The sequence below is a fragment of the Oncorhynchus tshawytscha genome, linkage group LG28 (genome assembly GCF_018296145.1).
Source record: "Oncorhynchus tshawytscha isolate Ot180627B linkage group LG28, Otsh_v2.0, whole genome shotgun sequence".
Lineage (NCBI taxonomy): Eukaryota > Metazoa > Chordata > Actinopteri > Salmoniformes > Salmonidae > Oncorhynchus > Oncorhynchus tshawytscha.
In genome coordinates, this window is record NC_056456.1 from 17,406,787 (window position 1) to 17,428,377 (window position 21,591).

The 21,591-nt window shown below is 44.5% G+C and overlaps 1 protein-coding gene across 1 annotated transcript in view; it reads right to left on the reverse strand.

Annotated features, from left to right (window-relative positions):
* Window positions 1-1,012: 1,012 nt before the first annotated feature.
* Window positions 1,013-21,591, reverse strand: part of LOC112226842 (tensin-3) — an 83,622-nt gene continuing 63,043 nt past the window's right edge. Inside the window, exons 18-26 of the mRNA XM_024391442.2 lie at window positions 18,634-19,202; window positions 10,939-11,025; window positions 10,616-10,747; window positions 6,447-6,539; window positions 6,132-6,209; window positions 5,618-5,698; window positions 5,159-5,327; window positions 2,442-2,510; window positions 1,013-2,313 (exon numbers count right to left, since the gene is read on the reverse strand). Of these exons, the coding sequence (XP_024247210.1) occupies window positions 2,139-2,313; window positions 2,442-2,510; window positions 5,159-5,327; window positions 5,618-5,698; window positions 6,132-6,209; window positions 6,447-6,539; window positions 10,616-10,747; window positions 10,939-11,025; window positions 18,634-19,202 (1,453 nt within the window). The 3' untranslated portion in view covers window positions 1,013-2,138. The remainder of the gene's footprint in view (window positions 2,314-2,441; window positions 2,511-5,158; window positions 5,328-5,617; window positions 5,699-6,131; window positions 6,210-6,446; window positions 6,540-10,615; window positions 10,748-10,938; window positions 11,026-18,633; window positions 19,203-21,591) is intronic.

Genomic DNA, 21,591 nt, shown 5'->3' on the forward strand with positions numbered 1-21,591 from the left:
TATTTATTTCATAATTCCAAATGAAATATATAATACAAAATGTCATCTACTGAGTATAAAAACATTAAGGACTCCTGCTCCTTCCATGGACATAGACTGACCAGGTGAATCCAGGTGAAAGCTGATGTCACTTGTTAAATCTACTTCAATCAGTGTAGATGGAGGCGAGGAGACCGGTTAAAGAAGGATTTCTATGCCTTGAGACAATTGAGACATGGATTGTGTATCTGTGCCATTCAGAGGGGGAATGGACAAGACAAAATATTTAAGTACCTTTGAACGGGCTATGGAAGTAGGTGCCAGGCGCACCGGTTTGTGTCAAGAACTGCAACGCTGCTGGGTTATTCACGCTCAACACTTTGCTGTGTGTATCAAGAATGGTCCACTACTCAAAGGACATCCAGCCATCTTGACACAACTGTGGGAAGCAGTTGTGAGCAGGAGTCAACATGGGCAGCATCCCTGTGGAACGCTTTCGACACCTTGTAGAGTCCATGCCCTGACGAATTGAGGCTGTTCTGAGGGCTAAAGGGTGGGTGCAACTCAATTTTAATATTAATCAATACTAATGTTTGGTACACTCAGTGTACTGTATATATTTTAACACTGAGACATTTCAATATATAGTTAGTGCCAATAATATACCACCAAATAGTCCATTTAAACACTTATTTGAGACTAGCCAAAGGAAAAACATACAGAAATGTATCAATTTTAAAACAATCTTCCAGACAAAGCAGTACTGAATGAAGTAGTACATGAGTTCACAGTACATGTAATTGACAAATGATATAAAGGAATCATAGAATATATTAGGGTTTACATATATAATATTTTTCTGTGGTCTGATTCATTCCAACGCTCCCCTTCCAGATCTTTACATTTTTGTGTGTTATTGCTTTGATGGTGGTTTTAATTCGCATGCATATCCAGAGTTGAGCAATATCAAAATTCAAGATAAATGATTGGGATGGTGAAACATTAGTTTAGGGAAAATATTTATATTTTTTTGTTCTAACATAAAGTCAATAGGTATTACTTTTCAAATAGTATATGATGCATTTAAAAAAATTAAGTTTTTCATAACACAAGGAGAAGTTATGATTTACAGTATTTTTTTAATACTGTTTTTAATAGTTTGAATAATGCTTTATATAGTTGATTTATTTTTGGTTAAATATTAAACATGACAAAACCCTTACATGCCAGGCTTCTATGCTTCACTATAGTATAGTATAGTATCACACCATACGGAGCAAGTTGAGAATAGGAATATGTAACTAACTTTAGTATAGTATCACATCATACAGAGCATGTTGAGAATAGGAATATGTAACTAACTTGTAAAGATTTGGGATACATAAAACTGTAAGCCCTTTCGAGACAGAAATGCAAACATCTGTATTAGTTCTACAATGATACATAAAAATGAAATACACATCTTATAACGTAGCTGTTGTATATTATCTTTTTCCTTCCAGACAAACCCCTAATAATCATCATAAGGAAAGAGTCTGTTAGAAAATGATGGCAAAGGAGTTCTGAGTTTTCATTCGACTCAATGAAAGATCTCAATGAGTCTCCTGTCCTGCTGATGGTCCACAGTTCCCTCTGTGTTGTAAGCAGGAGATGACTTGGTTGTGGAGTTGTAACTTGTAAGTCTTTTCATGCTTGTTGCCAATTGTATAAAGGAGAAGGAGACCCGCACACTCTAGGAGCTCAGATGCAAAAATATTTATGTCCAACGTTTCCACAGACAAGCCGTCTTCATAAGGGCAGCACTCCATCACTTGTCTGTCGAAACGTAAACGTTGGACATAAATATTTTTGCATCTGAGCTCCTAGAGTGTGCGGCTCTCCTTTACTTTTTTTAAGTGTTCCACTCCGCTAGCCAGCACCTCGCCTAAATAGGTGTGTGTTTCTTTCGCCTCAAGATTATTGTTATCAATTGTATCCCATTCTTAGGTAGTGTAACCATTGAAATAGTATCTCGCAAAACCCATTCTAGTTCTGTGGATGGAACTCTGTTCCACTGCCTTCCTGTCCAAGTCCTGGCTCATAACCTTCAGGTTGAGGGTTGTACGGTTTTAAGTTTTAGAAACAGCCCCACTAGCCAATTAGCTAGCAGCGTTGCAGCGCTACTTGGTCTTCTGGAAGCCAATCATCACCTTGGAGACGAAGTTGACGATGGCGCTGGCGGGCTGCTCGGGGTCGTGCTCGGCGAACAGGTGGCACACGTTGTCCTGCCCACTGCCCGTCTTCCTCGCCACAAAGCCAAAGATCTTTGCTGAAGTGCAGCCATCTTTTTTCCACCTAAGAATGGATGGGGGAAAGAACACAGAAGGAACATACAAGGCATCATACAGACAGTGTAAGCTGATGACATCATTACCACAGTACTTTTATTTCAAATGATGTTAATTCTGGCATATTTGACTCACTTCCGATCTTGAGGGTCCAATGCACAGAAGATGACAGTGGTCACTGCATAATGCCTTCTGAAGAACAACCTGGGAAGAGGAGAAGAGAACCTGGGTAAAAGAGAAATACATAGTACAACTGTGTATATATGCAGTACCAGTCAAAAGTTTGGACACACCTACTCATTCAAGGATTTTTATTTTATTTTCTACATTGTAGAATGATAGTGAAGGCATCAACGCTATGAAATAACACACATGGAATCATGTAGTGACCAAAAAAGTGTTAAATCAAAATATGTTTATATTTGAGATTCTTCAAAGTAGCCATCCTTTGCCTTGATGACAGCTTTGCACACTCTTGGCATTCTCTCAACCAGCTTCATGAGTTAGTCAGCTGGAATGCATTTCAATTTACAGGTGTGCATTGTTAAAAGTTAATTTGTGGAATTTCTTGCCTTCTTAATGTGTTTGATCCAATCAGTTGTGTTGTGACAAGGTAGGGGTGGTATACAGAACATAGCCCTATTTGGTAAAAGACCAAGTCCATATTATGGCAAGAACAGCTTAAGGTGAGGATAAGTTCATTAGAGTTACAAGCCTCAGATATTGCAGCTCAAATAAATGCTTCACAGAGTTCAAGTAACAGACACATCTCAACATCACTGTTCAGAGGAGACTGTGTGAATCAGGCCTTCATGGTCCAATTGCTGCAAAGAAACCACTACTAAAGGACCCATGAGAATAAGAGACTTGCTTGGGCCAAGAAATGCGAGCAATAGACATTAGATCGGTGGAAATCTGTCTTTAAGTCTAATGAGTCCAAATTTGACATTTTTGGTTCCAACCGCCATGTCTTTGTGAGATACAGAGTAGGTGAACGGATGATCTCCTCATGCGTGGGTCCCACCGTGAAGCATGGAGGAGGAGGTGTGATGGTGTGTTTTGCTGGTGACACTGTCAGTGATTTATTTAGCATTCAAGGCACTCTTAACCAGCATGGCTACCACAGAATTCTGCAGGAATACTCCATCCTATCTGGTTTGTGCTTAGTGGGACTATCATTTGTTTTTCAACGTGACAATGACCCAACACCCCTCCAGGCTGTGTAAGGGCTATTTGACCAAGAAGGCGAGTGATGGAGTGCTGCATCAGATGACCTGGCCTCCAAAATCACCCGACCTCAACCCAATTGAGATGGTTTGGGATGAGTTGGATCACGGAGTGAAGGAACAGCAGCCAACAAGTGCTTACTATACGTGGGAACTCCTTCAAGACTGTTGGAAAAGCATTCCAGGTGAAACTGGTTGAGAGAATGCTAAGAGTGTGCAAAGCTGTATTTGTTTTTATTATGGATCCCCATTACTGGGGTCCAGCAACATTATAGGTTTATACTATTTTAAAAGCATTACAATACATTCACAGACTGTGTGCCCTCAGGTGCCTACTACACATATATATATAATACAAAATCCATGTGTACATGTGTATAATGCATATGTGTGTATGCATATGTCTGTGCCTATGTTTGTGTTGCTTCACAGTCCCTGCAGTTCCATAAGGTGTTTTTTTAATCTGTTTTTAAATCAAATTTTACTGTTGCATGAGTTACTTGTAGACATGGCTGTATTTAGTATTGTGCTCCTTCCATAGTCTGTTCTGGACTTGGGGACTGGGAAAAGACCTCTTGTGGCATATGCATGTGTGTCCGAGCTGTGCGCCAGTAGTTCAAACAGACAGCTCGGATCATTCAACATGTCAATACCTCTCGTAAATACAAGTAGTGATGAAGTCTCTTCCACTTTGAGCCAGGAGAGATTGACATTCATACTATTACTATTAGTGCAGCAGTTTAGCTTCTGTCCCTCTCCTCGACCCGAACCAGGGACCCTCTGCACACATCAACAACTGGCACCCACGAAGCATCATTACCCATCGCGCCACAAAAGCCACAGCCCTTGAAGAGCAAGGGGAACAACTACTTCAAGGTCTCAGAGTGAGTGACATCACCGATTGAAATGCTATTAGCGCGCACCACCGCTAACTAGCTAGCCATTTCACATTGGTTCCATTAGCTCTCTGTATACATCCAAGGGCCAGCCGTGCTGCCCAGTTCTGAACCAATTGCAATTTTCCTATGTTCTTTTTTGTGGCACCTGACCACACGACTGAACAGTAGTCCAGGTGCAACAAAACTAGGGCCTATAGGACCTGCCTTGTCGACAGTGCTGTCTAGAAGGTAGAGTAGCGCCTTATCATGGGCATACCTCTCCCCATCGTAGCTACTGTTGTATCAATATGTTTTGATACAACAATACAACAATATGACAAATTATGATCTAGGGTTACTCCAAGCAGTTTAATCACCTCAACTTGCTCAATTTCCACATTATTTATTACATGATTTAGTTGAGATTTAGGGTTTAGTGAATGATTTGTCACCAAGGCAAAAGGTGGCTACTTTGAAGAATCTCAAATCTAAAATATATTTTGATTTGTTGAACACTTTTTTGGTTACTACATGATTCCATATGTGTTGTGTAATTGTTTTTATTCTACAATGTAGAAAATAGTACAAATAAAGAAAAACCCTTGAATGAGCAGGTGTGTCCAAACTTTTGACTGGTACTGTATTCATTTATATATCATTTTATATTAGCTATACATGCATTACTAATGTGATCATGTAGGTGTGCCTCACTGTCTGTCTGCCTGTCTGTGTATTCTCCATGACTCACTTCCTCTGGTTGTCGGTGAGGGTGATTCCCTGTGAGGAGACTTTCAAGTGGACCACGGTGGAGGTGGGCAGGGGGTCTGAGCCCAATGTTACACTGGTGGCCTTCTGCACAGCCTGGTACCCGGTCAGAGACTCCATCTCCACTGAACCCAGGAACCACACATTACACGCTGTAGAGAAACAAGGAGCAGGTAGGGCTTAAAGTGACACGTTACACACAGATACAAACACAAACTACACAATGAACACAGACTGGATCCACACATTACACACTGCAAGGCCACAGGAGAGAGGCGCTAACACAACATGTTATCTACACAATCCCTTAGGAACAGAAGTTGTTGTTGTTGAGGCTTACCCAATACTTATTTAGCCTAAAAATGGTATCCACAAATTCATCTGACTGAAGTAGATAAAGGACCACATTGCCAAAATCCCGAAGTATCACTTTAAGCCCTACCTGCTCCTTGTTTAAGGAGCTCAGCAGCAGAGTTGGTGACAGATTGTGGAGCAGTATTCTCCACCACGTCTTCAAGAGGATCTACCAACATAGGAAAAACATTATTTTTTTTTTGCATATGATGTAGAAGTAAGATGTTTGACATGAAGAATGGGAGGCAGTGACATATCACTGAATTAAAATACATCTGATTAAACTCTCCCTCGATCTCTCCCCTTCCTCTCTCCATTGACCCTCTGTCACTGATGACATTGGTTTATGGCTACCACGTAAAGGCAATTCATCTACGTTGACATGAGTTGCAGGCACAGGCTTATAAATCACGTCATATAATTCGAAACTGCCCTGCAATTTCCGGCCCTGCCACATTTAGTTACACAGAGAGGACAGAGACTAGTGTTCGTTAAATTGCTTTGGCAGAGGACACAATTATGTTTTATAAAATCTAAACCATCTTTACCTTGTTACTGTAACACAATGTTATGTATAAGGACATTGAGATTTGGCATCTTACCTCTGTCAAGTATGATGAGTTTGCAGGGCAGAGCCAAGGGAGTTATGGAGTGCTGACACACCAACGCAGTTAAGCTACCTGTAAAAAAACAACAAAAAAAACAACTGTAACCATCCTATTACTTCAAAGAAGATTTCATATTAGCTATAAACATCATCTGAAGAAGCACACTTGCAATCATTATCCAGTAGAGGGCACACAAGAACGTTATGCTTTTTTTTTCCAGTACAGAGAGTAACCAGCAGGGGTCACCGTTGTGTTATCACTGTCCCCAAAAGGGTATGACAAAACGTGTGCTACAGAGGAGACACTCACCAAAATAGGGCTCATTGGGACAGCCCTTCAACCGAACTCCTTTCTGTGTACACTCAATCAGGAAGTGACGGACCAGCTCATTGGACAGATCACCTCCAATCATAGAGTGAGAGAGCGATAACATTATTATACACAAGAATGCTATAAATGCTCATACATGCCTACAACACATTATAACGGGTTTACCTGTTGACTGTAAGTTAAGTGTTAGCGGAGTCTCAGTTACCTTACCCCTGTTAAGTCCCATCCCAAATTCTAAGAGATACATACATCTTATCCAATCACAGCTGAGATTAGCGTTATTATGATTTAACAGCAGCGTGTCTGAGGGGCATGACGAGGGTGTGTCTGAGGAATGTCCTCCCATAGAAAAGCTTTCTCCTGGAGCTGGGTTGGGTTTCAACCTCTTAAGTCACAATGCTCGGAGAGGGACTGTGTCATGATGTCCCTACAGGTGAGTGAGGGGGTGAGGGGTGTGAGTGAGGGGGCTCCCGACACCGTGTGGAGGAGAAAGGGAGGGGTTAGGACTTAGTGGGCTGTGCTCTGGGCTGGGCATAAGGACACCAGTGTCTTACAGGAATCCCATTTTTAAAAACTTCTTTCTACGAATAAATAATGATTGTGGACTATGGGGGCGGTTGGAGCAGGTAGACAGCTTCAAGTTCCTCAGTGTCCAAATCACTAAAGACTTCAAATGGTCAAAAACACACATGCACAGTTGTGAAGAAGGCGCGAAAGTGCCTCTTCCCCCTCACGAGGTTGAAAAAGTTTGGCGTGGTCCCTCAAATCCTCGAAAGGTTTTACAGATGTACCACTAAGAGCATATTGACTGGCTGCATCACTGCATGGTATGGCAATACCACCGCCCTCGATAGCATGGCTTTACATAGGGTTGTGAGGACAGCCCAATAATTCACTGCGACCGAGCTCCCTGCCATCCAGGACCTCTATATCAGGAGGGAAAGAAGGCCATGGGAAATTTTCAAAGGCTCCAACCACCCAAGCCATAGACAATTTCTCCTACCACACGCCAAGACTGATATGTCTGACACCAATAGGGTCTTGAACAGCTTCTATCCCCGAGCAATACGACTGAGAAATAGCTAACAAAATAGCTCACAGACTTGAGTTAACCTCGTATCTTTCTTGATCTTTAATTTCAATCTTTGCGGTCTCTATGCACAATCACAGGGCCCTACACACTCACTGTCACTCCAACACAAAGATTTTTTGCTCACTCACATATACATTTATTCGGACTCTACACACCCACACGCACACCCACTGAAATACAAGCTGCTGCTACTCTGTTAATCTTATATCCTGTTGCCTAGTCACCTTACCTCTATACATATTTACCTCCATCACTTCAGTATGTATCCCTGCACATTGTAAATATGGTATTGGAACTGACTTTTTATACATTTCCTGTATATATTATGATTACTTACTTAATTGTGTATTTCATATTTCCTATTCTTATTTCTAGAGTGTTTTTTTTTCTAATAATACATTGTTGTTGATTATTGCATTGTTGGGTTTTGAGTTTGCATTTCACTGTACTTGTGCATGTGACATTGAAGCTTGAAACTTATACAGCCATACCTCAACTACTCCAGTATCTCTGCACATTGCCAATTTGCTACTGGCTCTGACAATGTACAGAGCATTCAGAAAGTATTCAGACCTCCTTCCCCTTTTCCACATTTTGTTACCTTACAAGCTCATCAATCTACACACAATAACCCATAATGACAAAGCAAAAACATATTTTTTGACATTTTTGCAAAGGTTCCCATTGATCATCCACGAGATTCCTCTACAACTTGATTGGAGTCCACTTGTGGTAAATTCAATTGATTGGACATGATTTGGAAAGGCACACACCTGTCTATATAAGGTCCCACAGTTGACAGTGCATGTCAGAGCAAAAAGCAAGCCATGAGGTCGAAGGAATTGTCTGTGGAGCTCCAAGATTGTGTCAAGGCGCAGATCTGGGGAAGGGTACCAAAACATTTCTGCAGCATTGAAGGTCCCCAAGAACACAGTGGCCTCCATCATTGTTAAATGGAAGAAGTTTGGAACCATTAAGACTCTTCCTAGAGCTGGCCGCCCGGCCAAACTGAGCAATCGGGGGAGAAGGGTGTTGGTCAGGGAGGTGACCAATTACTTGATGGTCACTCTGACAGAGCTCCAGAGATCTTCTGTGGAGATAGGAGAACCTTCCAGAAGGACAACCATCTCTGCAGCACTTCAACAAAGTATTGAGTGAAGGGTCTGAATACTTATGTAAATGTGAAATTTCAGTTTTTTGCTTTGTCATTTTGAGGTATTGTGTGTAGATTGATGAGAAGGAAAGCAACTATTTAATCAATTTTAGAAAAAGGCTGTAATGTAACCAAATTTGAACAAAGTCAAGGGGTCTGAATTCTTTCCAATTGCACTGTATACACATACGTAGCTTACTTTCAAGTGTTTTCTTATTTCTCGTGTTTAGTTTTTACTTATGCTATTTTGACATTGAATACTGCCCTGTTGGGAAGGGCTTGCAAGTTAAGCATTTCACTGTACTTGTGCATGTGAGAAACATAACTTGAAACGTAACACAAGGAATGCCATGAACAAAGCGATGTATTGCTTGCCAGGACATTTCTAAATTGAATAGAGGCTGTGTTTCATGGTGCGTAATATAACAAGCTGCAGTGAATGTCACACAAAGTTACATTACTGTATGTAGGGCAAAAAGCACCCATGGAGAAAGGCCTGAAATCTGTGCAGGTTTAGAAAGCCTGCTTATTCTATTGTTTGTTTTAAAGCACTAGCTGCTACATCTAAAACTACTTAACAAAGAGCACGCCTGTTTGATTCTATCACAATGCTGCCCAGAAGAGAGACCCAAAGCTAGGAGCTGTTGAACGAACAGAGAGGGGACGATCATGTTCCCTCCATGGAGTTGAATTCAGAGAGTTGTAACAGTAGAGGGCTTTTATAGCTGTTTGGTTCCCAGGATGCTGCCAATTCTGTGATACCCCTGTTCTAATGGGGCCTTCTGGAGCACGGAAAGGTTCTGGAAATGTGTGGAACCTGCCTGTATGTACAGATCTAGGACCAGCTTATCCTCCAACAATTCTAACCATGACCATGGATAAACACAAAATTGACCCTAGATAAGCATACACTCCCCTGCATATTTATTTAGATAGTGAAGCTAAAACTTTGAATTTGGCTCTAAACTTCAGCATTTTGGATGTAAGATCAAATGTTTTATATGAGGCAACAGTGTGTCATCTTTTAATCGAGGGTATTTTCATACATATCTGTTTTACCACACTTTATGTATCTAAGTATTTGGACAAATTCACTTATAGTGTATAACATTTACCGGTAGTCAAAAGATTAGCATTTGGTCCCATATTCCTAGCAGGCATAAATATCATACCCACCCCAAAAATGCTAATCTCCCCTGTTATTGGTAATGGTGAGAGGTTAGCATGTTTTGGGGGCATGATCTTTGACCCTCTGTAACTTTCTGTAACTTTCTGTAACATTATTCACGATTCATACATGATTATGCGTAACCATGGTAGCATCCACATTAATGTGTAAGTGTTCAGAAACATATTATATTCTTATTTACAAAAAAACGTTTTACAATAAAAGTGACTCCAAAATGGCACAATACATTATTTACCATTTCTATTGGGCACAACATAATCCGAAACACAAGCAAAACAAACTGCAAATGCATTCAACAAGTTTGTTGAGTCAAAAGCTTGATATTGTAGGCTTGGAAAATGGGAATAAATACAGAACTTTTGACTTCTTCAATACACTATAAGTGAATTTGGCCAAATACTGAAGACACCTTAAAATGGGGGGACTAGATACATAAAGTGCTTTCGTTCCTAAACGGTAAAACAGATATGTATGAAAATACCCTCAAATAAAAGGCGACATTCTGTACTGTCACCTTATATAAAACATTTGATTTCAAATCCAAAATGCTGGAGTATAGAGCCAAATTTAAAGTTGTAGCTTCACTGTCCATATAAATACGTGTAGCCTATATGGGCTTCATCAATCATCATCCTACTCCTATGTCCCACATCAAACAGGAACCGGTCTGAACCTAAAGCTCTGCCCCCTTATCTCTCTCAGCCAATTCCTACCTTTCTTGCTCTGCTGCAGGACTGAGGGAGGGGGTGTGGCCACCTTCATGGCCAGCCCATAGGCTCCTTTGAAGGAGTGACTGTCCCGTACTATGAAAAATCCGGGCTCCTTGTCCTTCAGGACTGAGATAGCTGAGAGGAGGAGGAAAGAAGGAGGAAAGGAGAAGAGAAGGACACAGGAATACATTTTAGTGACGATGTCACAGAGGAGTGTGGAAACTGTCAAAATCTCACAACACTGTCAAAATGTTGAAGAGCATTATGGAAATTTGGCAGACAAAAAACTCCTGGGAAACAAAACACATATTTCCTAATGTTTTTACCTTGGTCCCTGGAGATATCAGGCTTGTACCAGAATTTCGATGTGTCTTGCACAAAGTTTACAGTCACATGCTTGCTGGCCAGGACATCTGGAAAAACAGTATCACAAACACACCAGAGGTTAGTCAATGCACAAAGACCTCAGGCATTCAATCACTGTAACCAAGTTCAAAAGACATCCATATGTGGCTAATCCGAATTGACCAAGAAAACTCACCTAAAGGATACAGTACAAACAGTCTCAATAAGAAGTATGTGAACCCTTTGGAATTACCTGGATTTCTGCATAAATTTGTCATAAAATTTGATCACAATGGACAAACACAGTGTGGTTAAACTAATAACACACAAAGTGTTATGTTTCTTGTCCATATTGAATACATAATTTAAACATTCACAGTGTAGGTTGGAAAAAGTATTATGTGAACCCCTAGGCTAATGACTTCTCCAAAAGATAATTGGAGTCAGTCAGCTAACCTGGAGTCCGATCAATGAGATGAGATTGGAGATGTTGGTTAGAGATGCCCTGCCCTATAGAAAACTCACAAAATTTGAGTTTGCTAGTCACTAGAAGCATTGCCTGATGTGAATCATGCCTCGAACAAAAGAGATCTCATAAGACCTAAGATTAGAATGGTTGACTTGCATAAAGTTGGAATGGATTAGAAAAGTATGTTTAAAATCCTTGAAGTTCACAGTAAGACAAATTGTCTATAAATGGAGAAAGTTCAGCACTGTTGCTACTCTCCCTAGGAGTGGCTGTCCTGCAAAGATGACTGCAGAATGGTCAATGAGGTTAATAAGAATCTTAGAGTGTCAGCTAAAGACTTACAGAAATCTCTGTAACATGCTAACTAGAGGTCGACCGATTAGGATTTTTCAACGCCGAAACCGATACCGATTATTGGGGGACCAAAAAAAGCCAATACCGATTAATTGTTCGATTTTTATATATATATTTGTAATAATGACAATTAAAACAAAACTGAATGAACACTTATTTTAACTTAATATAATACATCAATACAATCTATTTAGTCTCAAATAAATAATGAAACATGTTCAATTTGGTTTAAATAATGCAAAAACAAAGTGTTGGAGAAGAAAGTAAAAGTGCAATATGTGCCATGTAAAAAAGCTAACGTTTGAGTTCCTTGCTCAGAACATATGAAAGCTGGTTGTTCCTTTTATCATGAGTCTTCAATATTCCCAGGTAAGAAGTTTTAGGTTGTAGTTACTATGGACTATTTCTCTCTATACCATTTGAATTTCATATACCTTTGACGATTGGATGGTCTAATAGGTACTTTAGTATTGCCAGCCTACTCTCGGGAATTGATAGGTTTGAAGTCATAAACAGCGCAATGCTTGAAGCACAGCGAAGAGGAAAGTGCTGTTTGAATGAATGCTTACGAGCCTGCTGCTGCCTACCACCGCTCAGTCAGAGTGCTCTATCAAATCATAGACTTAATTATAGTATAATAACACAAAAATACGAGCCTTAGGTCATGAATATGTTCAAATCCAGAAACTATCATTTCGAAAACAAAAAGTTTATTCTTTCATTGAAATACAGAACCGTTCCGTATTTTATCTAACGGGTGGCATCCCTAACTATAAATATTGCTGTTACATATCACAACCTTCAATGTTATGTCATAATTATGCACAATTCTGGCAAATTAATTACGGTCTTTGTTAGGAAGAAATGGTCTTCACACATACATATACCCTGACTCTGCTTGCACAGAACGCAAGAGAAGTGACACAATTTCCCCAGTTAAAAGAAATTCATGTTAGCAGGCAATATTAACTAAATATGCAGGTTTAAAAATATATACTTGTATATTGATTTTAAGAAAGGCATTGATGTTTATGGTTAGGTACACATTGGTGCAACGACAGTGCTTTTTTCGCGAATGCGCTTGTTAAATCACCCGTTTGGTGAAGTAGGCTATGATTCAATGATAAATTAACAGGCACTGCATCGACAAGCTATATAAACTAGCAATATCATCAACCATGTGTAGTTAACTAGTGATTATGTTAAGATTGATTGTTTTTTATAAGATAAGTTTAATGCTAGCTAGCACCTTACCTTGGCTCCTTGCTGCACTCGCATAACAGGTAGTCAGTCTGCCACGCAGTCTCTTCATGGAGTGCAATGTAATCGATCATAATCGGTGTCCAAAAATGCGGACTACCGTTTGTTATGAAAACTTGAAATCGGCCCTAATTAATCGGCCATTCCGATTAATCGGTCAACCTCTAATGCTAACATCTCTGTTGACGAGACTACGATACGGAAAACACTAAACAAGAATGGTGTTCATGGGAGGACACCACGGAAGAACCCATTTCTGTCAACAACAAAAAAACATTGCTGCACGTCTGAAGTTCGCAAAAGAGCACCTGAATGTTTTACAGTGCTACTGGCAAAATATTCTGTGGACAGATTAAATTAAAGTTCATTGGTTTGGAAGGACCACACAACCCTATGTGTGGAGAGAAAAAGCCAAAGCACACCAACATCAAAACCTCATCCCAACTGTAAAGTATGGTGGAGGGAGCATCATGGTTTTGGACTGCTTTGCTGCCTCAGGGCCTGGACAGCTTGCTATCATCAACAGAAAAATGAATTCCAAAGTTTATCAAGGCATTTTGCAGGAGAATTTAAGGCTATCTGTCCGCCAACCGAAACTCAACAGAAGTTGAGCTTCAGGACAACGACCCAAAACACAGAAGTAAATCAACAACAGAACGGCTTCAACAGAAGAAAATATGCCTTCTGGAGTGGCTCAGTCAGAGTCCTGACCTCAACCTGATTGAGATGCTGTGGCATTACCTCAAGAGAGAGGTTCACACCAGACATCCCAAGAATATTGCTGAACTTAAACAGTTTTGTAAAGAGGAATGGTCCAAAATTCCTCCTGACCATTGTGCAGGTCTGATCTGCAACTACCAAAAACGTTTGGTTGAGGTTATTGCTGGCAAAGGAGGGTCAACCAGTTGTTAAATCCAAACGGTCAGAAACATTTTCCACCCTGCACTGTGAATGTTTATACGGTGTGTTCAATGAAGATATGAAAACGTAAAATTGTTTGTGTGTTACTAGTTTAAGCAGTGTAACGGTTTTCTAGTGGTGATGAAAGAGAGTCGGACCAAACTGCAGCGTGTCGATTGCGATCCATGTTTAATATAACAAAGAAACACGAACTTACAAAAAAACAATAAACGAAACCGAAACAGCCTATCTGGTGCAAACTAACAACGAGTACACATAGGACACTAAGGACAATCACCCACGACAAACTCAAAGAATATGGCTGCCTAAATATGGTTCCCAATCAGAGACAACGATAAGCATCTGCCTCTGATTGAGAACCACTCCAGACAGCCATAGACTTTGCTAGACAACCCACTAAGCTACAATCCCAATACCACCACCAAAACCCCAAGACAAACACACCACAATTACAAAAACCCCATGCCACACCCTGGCCTGACCAAATACATAAAGATGAACACAAAATACTTTGACCAGGGCGTGACAGAACCCCCCTAAGGTGCGGACTCCCGAACGCACCTCAAAACAATAGGGAGGGTCCGGGTGGGCGTCTGTCCATGGTGGCGGCTCGGGCGCGGGACGTGGACCCCACTCATTTAATGTCTTAGTCCCCTCTCCCTTCGTCCCTGGATAGTCCACCCTCGCCGCCGACCATGGCCTAGTAGTCCTCACCCAGAACCCCACTGGACTGAGGAGCAGATCGGGACTGAAGGACAGCTCGGGACTGAGGCAGCTCGGGACTGAGGGGAAGCTCGGGAGTGAGAGAAAGCTCAGGAGTGAGAGGAAGCTCAGGAGTGAGAGGCTCAGGAAGCTCAGGAGTGAGAGGAAGCTCAGGCAGGTTGATGGATCTACCAGATCCTGGCTGGCTGGTGGTTCCGGCAGATCCTGGCTGACTGGCACTTCTGGCGGATCCTGGCTGACTGGTGGGTCCTGGGAGACTGGCGGATCCTGGCTGACTGGCGGATCCTGGCTGACTGGCGGATCCTGGCAGACTGGCGGATCCTGGCAGACTGGCGGATCCTGGCAGACTGGCGGATCCTGGCAGACTGGCGGATCTAACTGATCCTGGCAGACTGGCGGATCCTGGCCGACTGGCAGATCCTGGCCGACTGGCAGATCCTGGCCGACTGGCAGATCCTGGCCGACTGGCAGATCCTGGCTGACTGGCAGATCCTGGCCGACTGGCAGATCCTGGCCGACTGGCAGTTCTGGCGGATCCTGGCAGACTGGCGGATCCTGGCAGACTGGCAGTTCTGGCGGATCCTGGCAGACTGGCGGATCCTGGCAGACTGGCGGATCCTGGCAGACTAGCGGATCCTGGCTGACTGGCGGATCCTGGTTGACTGGCACTTCTGGCGGATCCTGAAAGACTGGCGGATCCTGGCTGACTGGCGGATCATGGACTGGCGGATCCTGGCTGACTGGCGGATCCTGGCTGACTGGCGGATCCTGGCTGACTGGCAGTTCTGGCAGATCCCGGCTGACTGGCGGATCTGGAAGAGTCTGGTTGACTGGCAGATCTGGAAGAGTCTGGTTGACTGGCAGATCTGGAAGAGTCTGGTTGACTGGCAGATCTGGAAGAGTCTGGTTGACTGGCAGATCTGGAAGAGTCTGGTTGACTGGCAGATCTGGAAGAGTCTGGTTGACTGGCAGATCTGGAAGAGTCTGGTTGACTGGCAGATCTGGAAGAGTCTGGTTGACTGGCAGATCTGGAAGAGTCTGGTTGACTGGCAGATCTGGAAGAGTCTGGCAGATCTGGAAGAGTCTGGCAGATCTGGAAGAGTCTGGCTGACTGGCAGATCTGGAAGAGTCTGGCAGACTGGCGATGCTGGGCAGACCGGCGGCGCCGGGCAGACTGGCGGCGCCGGGCAGACTGGCGGCGTCGGGCAGACTGGCGACGCTGGGCAGACTGGCGACGCTGGGCAGACTGGCGGTGCTGGGCAGACTGACGACGCTGGGCAGACTGACGACGCTGGGCAGACTGGCGGTGCTGGGCAGACTGGCGATGCTGGGCAGACTGGCGATGCTGGGCAGACTGGCGATGCTGGGCAGACTGGCGATGCTGGGCAGACTGATGGCGCTGGGCAGACTGGCGATGCTGGGCAGACGGGGGGCACTGGCGGCGCTGGGCAGACTGGCGGCACTAGCTGCTCCATATAGGCTGACAGCTCTGGCGGCTTCTTACAGACTGACCGCTCTGGCGGCTCCGTGCTGACTGGCAGCTCCTTGCAGACTGGCAGCTCCTTGCAGACTGGCAGCTCCTTACAGACTGACAGCTCCGTGCAGACTGACAGCTCCGTGCAGACTGACAGCTCCGTGCAGACTGGCTGCTCCATGCAGACTGGCTGCTCCATGCAGACTGACAGCTCTGGCTGCTTCATGCAGACTGACAGCTCTGGCTGCTCCATGTAGACTGGCTGCTTCATGCAGACTGGCAGCTCGGGCTGCTTCATGTAGACTGACAGCTCTGGCTGCTCCATGCGGACTGACAGCTCTGGCTGCTCCATGTAGACTGACTGCTTCATGCAGACTGGCAGCTCGGGCTGCTTCATGTAGACTGACAGCTCTGGCTCCTCCATGCAGACTGACAGCTCTGACTGCTCCATGCAGACTGACATCTCTGGCTGCTTCATGCAGACTGGCAGCTCTGGCTGCTCTATGTAGACTGGCTGCTTCATGCAGACTGGCAGCTCGGGCTGCTTCATGTAGACTGACAGCTCTGGCTGCTCCATGCGGACTGACAGCTCTGGCTGCTCCATGCAGACTGACAGCTCTGGCTGCTCCATGTAGACTGGCTGCTTCATGCAGACTGGCAGCTCGGGCTGCTTCATGTAGACTGACAGCTCTGGCTGCTCCATGCAGACTGACAGCTCTGACTGCTCCATGCAGACTGACAGCTCTGACTGCTCCATGCAGACTGGCAGCTCTGGCTGCGCTGAACAGGCGGAGACTCCTGCAGCGCTGTGTCGGAGGAAGGCTCTGGCTGCGCTAAACAGGCGGAAGACTCCGGCAGCGCTGTAGAGGAGGAAGGCTCTGGCTGCGCTGAACAGGCGGGAGGCTCCGGCAGCGCTGTAGAGGAGAAAGGCTCTGGCTGCGCTGAACAGGCGGGAGGCTCCGGCAGCGCTGTAGAGGAGGAAGGCTCTGGCTGCGTTAAACAGGCGGGAGACTCCAGCAGCGCAGGAGAGGAGAAAAGCGCTGGCTGCGCTGAACAGGCGAGGCACACTGAAGGCCTGGTGCGTGGTGCTGGAACTGGTGGTACTGGATCGAGGACACGCACAGGAAGCCTGGTGCGGGGAGCTGCTACCGGAGGGCTGGGGTGTGGAGGTGGTACTGGATAGACCGGACCGTGCAGGCGCACTGGAGCTCTTGAGCACCGAGCCTGCCCAACCTTACCTGGCTCGATGCCCACTCTAGCCCGGCCGATACGAGGAGCTGGAATATACCGAACCGGGCTGTGCACCCGCACTGGAGACACCGTGCGCTCCACAGCATAACACGGTGCCTGCCCGGTCTCTCCAGCCCCGGTAAGCACAGGGAGTTTGCGCAGGTCTCCTACCTGGCATAGCCATACTCCCTGTAAGCCCCCCAAGAAATTTTGGGGCTGACTCTCGGGCTTCCATCCGCTCTGCCGTGCTAGCTCCTCATAATGCCGCCTCTCTGCTTTTGCTGCCTCCAGCTCGGCTTTGGGGCGACAATAATCTCCAGGCTCATTCCAGGGTCCTTTACCGTCCAATTCCTCCTCCCATGTCCATAACTCCAGGTGGTGCAACCTCTCCCACTGTAGCTGCTGCTGCTCCTGCTGCTGCTGCCTCTGTTGCCTCTTCTCCTGTTGCTCCTTTGGGCGGCTACACTCCCCTGGTTTAGCCCAGGGTCCTCTCCCGTCGAAGATCTCCTCCCATGACCAGAAATCCTTGGTGAGCATCTCCTTTTTCGGCTGCTCCTGCCTGTTGACACGCCGCTTGGTCCGTTGGTGGTGGGTGATTCTGTAACGGTTTTCTAGTGGTGATGAAAGAGAGTCGGACCAAACTGCAGCGTGTCGATTGCGATCCATGTTTAATATAACAAAGAAACACGAACTTACAAAAAAACAATAAACGAAACCGAAACAGCCTATCTGGTGCAAACTAACAACGAGTACACATAGGACACTAAGGACAATCACCCACGACAAACTCAAAGAATATGGCTGCCTAAATATGGTTCCCAATCAGAGACAACGATAAGCATCTGCCTCTGATTGAGAACCACTCCAGACAGCCATAGACTTTGCTAGACAACCCACTAAGCTACAATCCCAATACCACCACCAAAACCCCAAGACAAACACACCACAATTACAAAAACCCCATGCCACACCCTGGCCTGACCAAATACATAAAGATGAACACAAAATACTTTGACCAGGGCGTGACAAGCAGACTGTGTTTGTCTATTGTTGTAACTTAGATGAAGATCAGATCAAATTTTATGACCAATTTATGCAGAAATCCAGGTAATTCCAAAGGGTTCACATACTTTTCTTGCCACTGTAGAACAGAACTGATTACCTTCTTTACAGTATTGTACCAACCCAAGCCATTGGCTCAGATAAGAAGTGATTGGCTATTAATTGTGTAAGCAAGGGGGTTACCTGGCAGAGGTGAAGTGGTGCCCGGCATCTGTGCAGAGGCTGAGAGATCAGGCAGGATGTTGGGAAATGGGATACTGAGGGAGCTTCCACTATGTGGGCTGGAGAATCCGCTAGGGGCTGGGGAGGCTGTGCCCAAGGAGTGCTCCCCATCCGATTCCCTCCTCTTCTCAGGCAGCAGTGGAGGCAAGGCCTCCTGGGCCTGGAGCTGCTGCAGCTGCGGCAGGTGCTGGGTCCGGATGGTGCCCAGCCCATCCATGAAACCCATACAGGACAGGCCCCTCTCCATGCCTCCGTTCCCCAGTAGAGGAGAGGCAGAGGGTGGGCTGTCGACTGCGCCATAGCCCCCCAGGCCTAAGTTGTCTTGCTCGTCGAAGCTGTGCGCAAGGCTGTGGGTGAGGCCATAGTGTACCATGTGGCTCTGCTGGCTGCCCCGGGGGGAGCTGTGGGCATTGGGCGCAGGGTGAGTGTGGGGTTGGGGGTGCATGGGAGGGGAGTGGTGTCTGTAGTCCAAGGACATGGAGTGGGGATGGAGGGCTCTGTCCTCTGGCCAGGGCTGACCCATGGAGGGGCTTGAGAGAGGAGGAAGAACACAAAAATGAGAAGATCATGAAAAACACCTCTCTAATGAAACTGTATGACCATAATATATTTTCAGAACATGTAGCCTTTAACCATAATTAGCATCTGCTTAAATGTAAAATGTACATGTACAGTACCAGTCAAACGTTTGAACACAACTACTCATATTTTTACTACAGTTGTGGCCAAAAGTTTTGAGAATGACACAAATATTAATTTTGACAAAGTCTGCTGATGGCAATTTGCATATACTCCAGAATGTTATGAAGAGTGATCAGATGAATTGCAATTAATTGCAAAGTCCCTCTTTGCCATGCAAAATTAACTGAATCCCCCAAAAAACTTTCCACTGCATTTCAGCCCTGCCACAAAAGGACCAGCTAACATCATGTCAGTGATTCTCTCGTTAACACAAGGCTGGAGGTCACTCTGTCATGCTGATTGAGTTTGAATAACAGACTGGAAGCTTCAAAAGGAGGGTGGTGCTTGATTTGAATTGTTCTTCCTCTGTCAACCATGGTTACCTGTAAGGGAACACGTGTCGTCATCATTGCTTTGCACAAAAAGGGCTTCACAGGCAAGGATATTGCTGCCAGTAAGATTTCACCTAAATCAACCATTTATCAGATCATCAAGAACTTCAAGGAGAGCGGTTCAATTGTTGTGAAGAAGAAGGTCTCAGGGCGCCCAAGAAAGTCCAGTAAGGGCCAGGACCGTCTCCTAAAGTTTATTCAGCTGCGGGATCGTGGCAGCACCAGTACAGAGCTTGCTCAGGAATGGCAGCAGGCAGGTGTGAGTGCATCTGCACGCACAGTGAGGCAAAGACTTTTGGAGGATGTGCTGGTGTCAAGAAGGGCAGCAAAGAAGCCACTTCTCTCCAGGAAAAACATCAGGGACAGACTGATATTCTGCAAAAGGTACAGGGATTGGACTGCTGAGGACTGGGGTAAAGTAATTTTCTCTGATGAATCCCCTTTCCGATTGTTTGGGGAATCCAGAAAAAAAGCTTGTCTGGAGAAGACAAGGTGAGCGCTACCATCAGTCCTGTGTCATGGCAACAGTAAAGCTTCCTGAGACCATTCATGTGTGGGGTTGCTTCTCAGCCAAGAGAGTGGGCTCACTCACAATTATGCCTAAGAACACAGCCATGAATAAAGAATGGTACCAACACATCCTTCGAGAGCAACTACTCCCAACCATCCAGGAACAGTTTGGTGAAGAACAATGCCTTTTTCAGCATGATGGAACATCTTGCCATACGGCAAACGTGATAACTAAGTGCCTCGGGTAACAAAACATCGATATTTTGGGTCCATGGCCAGGAAACTCCCCAAACCTTAATCCCATTGAGAACTTGTGGTCAATCCTCAAGAGGCGTTTGGACAAACAAAACCCCACAAATTCTGACAAACTCCAAGCATTGATTACGCAAGAAAGGGCTGCCATCAGTCAGGATGTGGCCCAGAAGTTAATTGACAACACGCCAGGGCAGATTGCAGAGGTCTTGAAAAAGAAGGGTCAACACTGCAAATATTGACTCTTTGCATCAACTTCATGTAATTGTCAATAAAAGCCTTTGACACTTGTAATTATACTTCATACTCCATAGTAACATCATTTCTAAAGACACTGAAGAAGCAAACTTTGTGGAAATTAATATTTGTGTCATTCTCAAAACTTTTGGCCATGACTGTATGTTCTCCACCATCCAATAGAACAATAGTATAATAATAAGACTATGAAATAACACATATGGAATTATGTTGTAACCAAAAACGTGTTAAACAATTTGAGATTCTTCAAAGTAGCCACTCTTTCATGAAAGTTTTTCACACTCTTGGCATTCTCTCAACCAGCTTCATGGGGTAGACATGTGGAATGCATTTAAATTAACAGGTGTGCATTGTTAATAGGTTAATTTGTGGAAGTTAATTTGTTCATTATTAATGTGTGTGAGCCAATCAGATGTGCTGTGAAAAGGTATGGGTGGTATACAGAAGATAGCCCTATTTGGTGAAATACAAAGTCCATATTATGGCAAGAACAGCTCAAATAAGCAAAGAGAAATGACAGTCCATCATTACTTTAAGACATGAAGTCAGTCAATCAGGAACATTTCAAGAACTTTGAAAGTTTCTTTAAGTGCAGTCGCAAACTGCACTTAAAGAGGACTGCCACAGGAAAGGAATGAGGACTGCCAAAGGAAAGGAAGACCCAGGAAGACCCAGAGTTACCTCTGCTACAGAGGATAAGTTCATTAGCGTTACCAGCCTCAGAAATTGCGGTCCAAATAAATGCTTCACAGAGTCCAAGTAACAAGTAACAGACACATCTCAACATCAACTGTTCAGAGGAGACTGTGTGAATCAGGATTTCATG